Source organism: Teleopsis dalmanni, chromosome 2 (assembly GCF_002237135.1).
Source record: "Teleopsis dalmanni isolate 2A chromosome 2, ASM223713v2, whole genome shotgun sequence".
In the NCBI taxonomy this organism is placed as follows: Eukaryota; Metazoa; Arthropoda; class Insecta; order Diptera; family Diopsidae; genus Teleopsis; species Teleopsis dalmanni.
In genome coordinates, this window is record NC_051847.1 from 158962984 (window position 1) to 158972488 (window position 9505).

Here is a 9505-nt window from a genome sequence, read left to right on the forward strand (position 1 = left end):
TCTCGTTCATATTTAATATCTTTAATAGTACTCTTAGTTCTTAGCTATACCAATTAGTCATAAATCAACCTATATTAAAATAAAAGTTTTAAATTTTTTTTTTATTAATTGGGACAATTTCTTTTCCTCTACTCCGCGAGGTATAACGATTAAAGTCAGTTTTATTCCAGATTTCAGTTTTATATTGAAATGTGAGCTTGTTGCAAATATCAGAGGTCAGTGACGGCAGCCATGAATTTAAAGTTATTTCTGTCGTATATTAGAATCAAATTGTAACTTAAATAATTTTTATGGAGATACTCTTAAGTATAGCGAAAATAGGCTTTGGTCGTTAAACGAAAATAGGTCTTTTGCCAAATAAGCAAGCTAAGCATAAACAACGCAGTTGCAATAATTCGTGTAATTATTTTGTATAAAATTTTGGACTAATTTAATTAAGCTGATAAAACAAAATTTTAATTTATTTATTTACATTTAATTTACACTTAAATATATTTTCCATAAGTTTAATTTATATTTTTTTTTATATCATAATTTATTTAGAAGAAAAAATAGATTGAAAATTATTCTAAGTTGTCCTAAGCTGGGCCGAATTACCCATTTAGTCATTCTATTGAACTTATTGATAGTCTAAGCAGAGGTATGTATCGGTTGTAAACCATAATCTCCAACTTTTAAGTACAATCACACCAAACCACAAACCGAATTTTTCAAATTTTACCTGGAACCGCTGGTTGGTTCAATAATTTTAATGGTAAGAGAGCTTTCTCTTCTGTTCACACAGCGCATAGGTGCCGTTTTATCACCACACTATTGTGTATATATTTGATTCAGATTATATGGTATAGCATACCTTATATAACTGTATTGGTGGAAATACTCACTCATTCGTAATTTATTAATTTTTATGCTGTTCTCTTCGTTCAACTGTACACAATTTGTTCATTGTTTTTGCCTATTATTAGTGCTTGAATTGTGTACAAATTGCTTAGAAATATGACAATTAAAAATTCTTAGACCTAAAAGTATATTCAGTCTTAACAAATGTGTAAGAAATCTGAATATAATAAAATTAATCTAACATACTGAAGATGCCAGATAAATTGCAATGGTTCTTAGAGGAGAGAACCGAGCGAAGATCCTGTCGGATCTTAAACAATGCAAAATATAAACATAAGCAATATTTTTATGTACTGTTATGCTGTCTATATCTAACGTCTTACTTATTCCGATCTAAGTTAGTTAAGGTATTTTAAGTATCCTATACTAAATATTTACGAATTTTCACAGAATAGGGGAGTTCTATTCTGTAAATTTGGTAAATTCAACTTCATGCTTATATAAGACTGACTGTTTATCAAGGTTTTGGTATTCTGTGCTATATATAAAAATTTCTTTTCTTGATAAATTGTCAAGATGATACAATGAGATGCATATACTTTAATTAATCAAAAATTCAAAGTCTAGTCCCACTTCCATTACAAGTTTATTATATAAAATTTTCACATGGTTAAAAAAAATATAATCTTTGCAGTGTACTTTTTAGTTTATTCTAAAAATTCAATAATTATCTAAATGAATGGTGTCAGTCGGGTTTGTAAAAAATAGTTTATCTATTTAACTTGAATGGTATATGCTTGAGATTTACAGACATATATATATATATACAATAACTTAATCATATGCGTGGGGTCGCAAAATTTTAGATTGCAAGATTACAAACAACAAAAATTAGGCTATCGAAAGAAGTGACGCTGCAATTCTTTAGGTTTTCTAGTTTTTGTGTTCTACAAATTTAAGAATTTACAACGTTTGCAGTATGTAGCCAGAAAAAGTCTATTTTTGCACGTTCTGTGCGTTATTGAATTCAGTGTTCGAGAAAACTTCATTGTGAAAGGTTTTAAGTGAAAAGAAAATTTATATATTTTGCCGTGTACTGAACAGTTATACGCATTTAAATATTTGTGATAATATAGTCCTTGCTATATATATAGGACTCATAAATTATAATCATTTTTGTTAGTGTCAGTGAAATTAAATTTTGCATGCTTTAAATATGAATTGGGTAGGACCCCTTGATTAAAGAAACTAGCGCATTAAAATTTATAAACAATCAAATTTTTATTTAGCATTCACGACAGTTATTTGTCTCAATTTTTGTGGTGCTGGTTTTGACAAAGTTTGTAATCAGTGACGTGACAAATGAATCTGAAGATGATTTACAAGCAGCTGAAACACCTGAACAATCTTCTGTTCCAGTCCCAGATTCATTAGATAGTGATACTGCTAGAACTTCACCACCAGTACCAACGGATTCTGCAGATAGTGTCACTAGTTCTCCAGTAAATGGTGATGCCTCAGTACCTGCAAAAAGTTCTGACATTGATACTACTCAAGTAATTTAACTGAATTATTTATTATATTAATTATTTTTTACTATTTTGGTTTTGATTTTGAAGTTGCTAGGACAAATACGTTTACCACTTTTTAATCAAGACTTTGGGCAAGCATTAGGACATAGTTTGGGTCAAGGATTTGGACAAGGGATTGGGCCAACTATGCAATTTTTTGGTACACTTTTTCCTACAATCAACACTCTTCTATCCGGAGCGCAGCTTTTAGGTGCACCAGTTGATCAACAAGCTGCTGCATCTAAAGTTATTTTGGTGTTAGCTGATGATCATGATACATCTGCACCTTTAGTTTCTAGATCAGTACCTGAAAATCAACAAGTTGCACGGCTTGCTCGTCAAAATCAACAGCCTTCACCATTGCCTACTTCAAACCCGGCGTTGGCTCAATTGATGCAATCAATTTCCCAATTAAATTTGCAACAAATTCTTCCACAGGATTCTGATTCATTGCTGGGGCAAGCTCTGCAGACAGGCAATTTGCTTTTGTCAAGTAATAACACACAATCTGGACAAATTTTGCAACAAACTCAAAAACTATTAAAAGACACCATTAACTCAGATCTTGGTCAAACTCTTGGACAAGCATTCCCAGGACTAGGACAAGCTACATTCGGACAAATTGATCTCACACAATTACCAAATTTTGCCCAACTAGTTCAAAATGGAAACGTTCCTGCACAAACTGGTGAATCAGTCGTCGGTTCAGCTCCGGATGTAGACGGTACAACAGATTCACAATCACCACCAGATCAATCACTTGCCGAACCTATTGCATCCGAACCAGAAAGTTCTCCAACTCCACCTCCTGCTCCTCAGGTGCCGACATTGATGAAATTTGCACCAATGCAAGCAGTTATGGATGGTGGTCAATTGCTAGGTAGCGCTCTTGAACAAGTACCACAACCATTTCAAAACTTTCAATTTTTCCCAAATTGGCGTCCAATGCAACCTGGTCCTATGAGCGCAGCCGCTTCGGAAATTTCAGAAGTACGCATAAAACCAAATGATAGCGTGCAAAGTAAAAGTGTATCAAAAACAAAATCATCGCCTTCGGAGAAAATATCTGAAATGAAGCTTAGAGCGCAATTGCAGGAAGCGCTTGGTAAGAAAAATGTACCGATACTTTGGTTTAGCATTCCTCCACAAATAAAGAGCAATCATAATGAGAAAAATCCTGAAAAACGTATAATAAAATCTCCTGCGGATATTTTAATAGAGTCTAAATTGAAAGCTTTTGAACGTCAAGTTATATACGAGTTAAGATTGTTGCAAGAAATTGAACGTGAAGCTAAAAAATTACGCTCAGCTGCTACAACTAACTTGGCAAATATGAAAAATGATTCTCCTTATAAACTGACATATCCGTTAAGTAAAACACCAGTTTACAAAATCACTAAAGATGATATTGAGAAAGCTTTGAGAGATGAATATATGGGAAAATTGCTCCAAACAGCCGCTCAAAATGACTTAAAATTCACAAAAAAAAATGTCGATTCCGATGTGAAGCCGAAGTCGAATCTGACTGCAGTTCCAATAAAACGCCAAGTTATGGCAAATGATGCTTCTCTTAAAAAACAGATGACAAATGAGGATATCATCAAAATGCTTGTGTATGCTTATCGACGGGCTAACGCGAATCCAGAAGAAATGACAACTAAACTCGAAAGCACTGAAATGATAAAGAGCGAATTTAAAAATAAAGAAGTCGAAAATAAAACGCTCCAAAATGCAGACGAGAAGCACATGTGTACACAACATAAAGAAAAATCAATGGAAAGCCAATGGGCAGATACCAATAAATCAATAAAAGAAAAAGAACATAGACAATGGGTTGATGTTCAATCGAAACCACAAATAAAAGACCCGCGCCAGTGGGTAAACCAAGAATTAGATAAATTAACACCTGTTGAACGACAATGGGCAGAACAACAGATAACAAAGCAAATTGCTGATATGGTGAAAAGTAAACTTCCTCAACAACGCCAATGGGCCGAAAAACTCATAAAAGACTTACCTCCAGCAGAAAGACAATGGATTGAGCAGCAGGCTTCACATAAGAAAAATGATCAAACAGAGCATGAAGAAAAGCTTACGAAGCCGACAATGTCGCAACGTCAATGGGCAAATCAGGAAGACGGCGATTTGGCACCTATTGAACGACAGTGGGCGGAACCAGAGAATATGAAGAAAAAAAGTGACATGGAAGGAAGTAAAATTCCTCAACACCGTCAATGGGTGGAAAAGCCACAAATTGAAAAAAGTCCTACAAAGTCAACAAGCTCCCAACGTCAGTGGGTAAATCAAGATATGAGTAAATTAAATCCTGTTGAACGGCAGTGGGCAGAACAACAGGCTATGAAGAAAGTAGCTGATGCAGAAAAATTAACAAAAGATTTCCCACATGTACAAAGGCAATGGATTGAGCAGCAGGGTTCACAAAAAAAACATGATCAACCACAACGTGAAGAAAACCCAACGAAGTCGACATCAATTTTGCAACGTCAGTGGAGTCATCAAGGGGAAAAAAATATGCCAGTCGAGAAGCAGTTGTGGACTAAAGAGAGAATTAATGATAGTATGGATAGAAAACAGTTTGCAGAACAACCACTGAATCAACGACAATGGTTAGATGATAAGATGAGTGAAAAAACTAAATTCTCTGAGAAATCGTCACAATGGAATGTGAATGTACAAGAAAATGAACTATCAAATCAACAACGACAATGGGCAGAGCAAAGAACTGATAAAGATCAACCTTCAACTGATGTATGGCAACAAAATCAAGAATTGCGAAAAATGATCATGCAACAACGTCAATGGGCTACTCCGTTACGTCAAATGCCGCAAAATCCGCAACAAGTACCAATGATGCATATGCATGAACCACAAACTGGTGCTAGACAGTGGGTTGATAATTCACAACAAAATCAACCTGAAGAACTGAAAACCAATAAGGAAAATATGCAAATGATGCAAAATCATAGGCAAATGAGTAATCCCATGATGATGGCTATTGATGTATCTGAAAAGTCGGGACAGGCTATCGTTGGTGAAGCTGTTCCTCAAATGCCTGAAAATGCTGGGAAAGCACGTCATAGAGGTAATTTATTTGGTGTAGCTCCAAAAAATTTAAATATATTTGATTCAGATAGTAAACAAAATATTTTGCGTACAGATTTACTTGATGATTTAGATATTTTGGAAATTGGCGGTGGACATGGCCATAGAGGAAAAACGGGAACAGTAATAAATTATTACTATACAATGCCAAATAATGAATACGGTGGAAATATGAATTATGGTGGAACTGGAGGTTATGGTCGAACTGGAGGATATGGTGGAGGTGGTAGTTATGGTATGTATGGAGGAGGTGGCAGGTATGGAGCAGGTGTCAGTTATGGAAGAGGTGGCGGTTATGGTGGAGGTGGTAGTTATGGCGCAGGTAACAGTTATGGAGGAGGTAACAGTTATGGAGGAAGTGGCAGTTATGGTGGAGGTAGCGGTTATGGACGCGGAGGCGGTTATGGACCAATTAACAATAATAGAGGTATCGGAGGTTATGGAGGTAGTCGTTATGGAGGAATTAGCAATAACAGAGGTATTGGTGGTTATGGGGGTGGTAGTAGTTATGGAGGAGGAGGAGGTTATGGAGGTGGTAGTGCAGGATATGGAAAAGAAATGAGTTATGGGGGCTCTCGTGGTAATAGCGGTGGTGGTTATGGTGGAGCTCGTGAAGGTTATGGTGGTAATATGGGAAGTGGTGGATATGGTAACAAAGGAAGTAGTAGCAATGGCGCAATTGGATATAGAACTGCCATTGGTAATGATGAAATTGAATCCATGTTACGCTCACATCAAACTTTAGGGGTGAGTTTCAAATTTTAATTCAAAATAATTACCTAATAGTAATTTATTTATTATATCACATACCACATTACATTAGTTCTTTGGCTACATTACATAGAAACACAACCTTATTTTTTATATTTGATTTTACTTAAAAGACACTCATATTCGCAACTAATTAAATCACTCACGTTCATCAACTATTGTTTTTGTAAAAACTTCATATCATTAACAGGCGACGCATTTCAGAAATTAAGGCCCCATGTATCAAACGCACGCAGTAAGAACACCTCAGACGACAAGCAACAGTATCACAAGAAACCTGACAACACTAATTTAATTTCAACAGCGACAAATTATTCATCAGATATTGTCAAAACTTCTTCGGAAGAGGAACCCGCTTCAAGGTTAGCAAAAAATTTAATTTCTAATGCAATAAGAGTTAGGTCGATGCGTTATGCAAAGGCGTTAAGAAATAAACGAAATGCGAATTATGGTACTATACATGCTATTGATGAAAAATCTCTGAATGAACTGCGAAATACGTACAAATCAACACTTAAAGAAATCACATTACAGCCCGACGAAGATCCTGCTGAAGCTTTGATGCGTCACAATGCAGCTTCGATTCGTGAAGCTCTAGAACGTGCTAGTCACGAACCAGTAAATATTTCAGGTACAGAAGATTTTGAAGCAAAAAGCAACACTATCTATAAGCATGCGGATGAACATATGCATAGTTTAGAAAATATGCAATACAGTAGTTCTCAAGATGATTTAATAAAAACAGATTCCTCGAACAGTCAGCAAGTTGCAATACATTCAAAACAGATAGAAATGCAGCAACCTAAGACGCCTATGTTGCACCAGAAATACGTGCAAAATACACAAAGTCATATGAACTCCAACGATGCAATCAAACAGGAGCAACTTTCAAATGTTGTTCACAAAACGAAGGATGTGGATTTTGTAAATCATTTTAGTCGCCAGACAAATGCAATTAATTCTGAGCCGTCTGTCACATCAACAACCCCAAAATTATTATCTTCCATTTTGAGATACCCAACAAAGCAAACTGTTGGGTCTTCTGAAAATGAAATGCATAACTCATCCGTAGAGACTGAGCTCCTTTTGTCGTTAATGAAGTTGGTTAAAGCACGTCTCTCAAATTGTTGCGAAATTTGTAAGATGCGAGCAAGTTCAGGTGGTCAGAAAGCTGCTGGTAAACAAATGGCAGACCCTGAAAAAGAGAATAATTTAAATTTAAAGAAAAGAGCAGAAATTTGTGATTCAAATTATAAAAGATGGTTGCATGAAATGACTCTTCGTGGATATGACAATAAATTTTTAACAAGAGCACATCAGTTAGAATACGAACTTAGTGGGAAATTGAATACAGACGTTAAAAGTGGCGAAGATTACGCTGAAGATGTTATAGTCGAAATAAAAAGAAATAATTATGACAACGATTTGCAAAAGAAAACATTGCAAACTCAACAAGCACAAAATAATGGAGTAAGAGTTAAATTACTTGAAACTGAAAAAGACAAGCGCTCAAGAAGCTTGCAAGACACGAAAGTCAACAAAAATGAGGGAAAAACATTTGTAACTTCTAGCGAAAATGAAAGTATTCTTCAAGCCTATGTACACGCTGTGAATTCAGAGCTATTAGATTCTCGAGAATATCACGCAGAACAAACCACTTTAAATCCGTATGAATTACGTGGAAAGTTTTCAAAAAAAAAATTGGCGTCCCATCCAGAAATGACAGAAAAATTAAATAAACCCAAACTGAATAATATTCATACTTTTACAACACAAACCGTGGATATTCCAGATCATATTCTAAAGGAAATTAATTTCCAAACAAACAATGACCCAACTGCTAGCACAAAAATATTGGACATTCTACGGCTGCTTCACGAACTCAGCCGCTATACTGACAATAACAGAATAGAAAAATTTTTATCCGCAAATATTGAAGAACCATTGAAATCTGCATCAAGCTTTGTACCAAAGGAAATTACTGTAACTACGTCGAAATCTCGTTTAACTCAACCAACAAAAAAACTTAAATCGAAGCGTTTGAAGCGCAGAAAATCAAAATCCAAGAAGACTTTGAAAGCCAAATAACCTTCATAAGTAACTATGTGGCTTACCTTCAAAGCTGAAGACTGCGTACTTCAACTTCGAAACTTCAAAACGTGGGTTTTAAATTAAACCATTTAATATATATTACAATATTTTTTTTTTACAGATTTTTTCATTTAAAAATTTTATATTTTATATATTTTTTCACTTCATTTCTATATATTGAAAAATGATTTTTATTTTGTATTTTCATATTGGCATTGCATTTTGTCACATACATCTCGCCTTTAAAAAATATCAATCTCATAAAAAAACTTGATAATGCTTTTCATCACTACCATGCATATTTCGTTTTGCATATTAACATTATTCACCGTTTGTCAACAGTACATCGACTCCATCAATTTCTAAAGAATTATTAGGATCCATATTTAGTTTTAGTCCAAGTTCATTGCAACCTTATATGGGAATCAGACCTATAGATCGCCCAGATGATCCTTGGAGACAAAAGCCTTATGATTTGCACCGACCACTTGTTTACGGCGGTGGCAGCTATGAACCATATTTGACTAACAGACGATACAAACGCGATATCCAAACACAAACACCAACTAATAATATCTTAACACCGGATATGTTGGAACGTTTACTTAAAATAAAAATAGATTTTCAACGCAGGTTTCCAATATTGTACAAATCGTTGCTGGAGCATACTAAACAAACAAAAGTTTCTATAAAGCCGCCTGTTATACCAAGCGATATGTTGCATTCAGTAATGGAGTTAGCTGCTGCAGAAAAGAATCCGGACGATGATTTCAATAGGGAAAACAAATCAGAGCAATACAAAGCGGGATCCATACAAGATGATATAGACTATTTTCAATTTGATGATGCTGATGATTAACTTTGTTGTTATGTCGTATTAAAAAAAAATTAAATCTTTAATTATAATATAATTAAGAAAGTTTTATTTCTCTAGATTTTACCATTGCAAACAAAAATGATAACACAAATGTGAAACAAAGTCTAAACTGAATTAAATACTCTCAGAGTATTATTTTGTAGTTAATTGTATAATTAGATCTTAATACGCATATATGTCCATATCATTTTTGACAAACATTATGATTCAAATTGCTTAATGTGTTAGGAAT

The 9505-nt window shown here is 34.6% G+C and overlaps 2 protein-coding genes across 3 annotated transcripts; both read left to right on the forward strand.

Moving 5' to 3' along the window:
• Positions 1 to 1852: 1852 nt before the first annotated feature.
• Positions 1853 to 8458, forward strand: LOC119681061 (defective chorion-1 protein, FC106 isoform-like). 2 transcript variants are annotated; one of them, XM_038094128.1, is made up of 5 exons: positions 1853 to 2065; positions 2130 to 2396; positions 2460 to 5514; positions 5590 to 6281; positions 6510 to 8458. In XM_038094128.1, exons 1-5 carry the CDS (start codon positions 2057 to 2059, stop codon positions 8391 to 8393), a joined length of 5907 nt encoding a protein of 1968 aa, XP_037950056.1. In that variant the 5' UTR covers positions 1853 to 2056; the 3' UTR covers positions 8394 to 8458. The 2 variants fall into 2 exon arrangements, with proteins under 2 accessions (XP_037950056.1, XP_037950058.1); XM_038094130.1 differs by having other exon boundaries at positions 6496 to 6601.
• Positions 8459 to 8654: 196 nt separating this feature from the next.
• On the forward strand, positions 8655 to 9255 carry LOC119676017 (defective chorion-1 protein, FC125 isoform-like). The gene has a single exon (XM_038087240.1). The coding sequence runs from the start codon at positions 8815 to 8817 to the stop codon at positions 9253 to 9255; it is 441 nt and encodes a 146-aa protein (XP_037943168.1). The 5' UTR covers positions 8655 to 8814.
• The last annotated feature ends 250 nt before the right edge of the window (positions 9256 to 9505 follow it).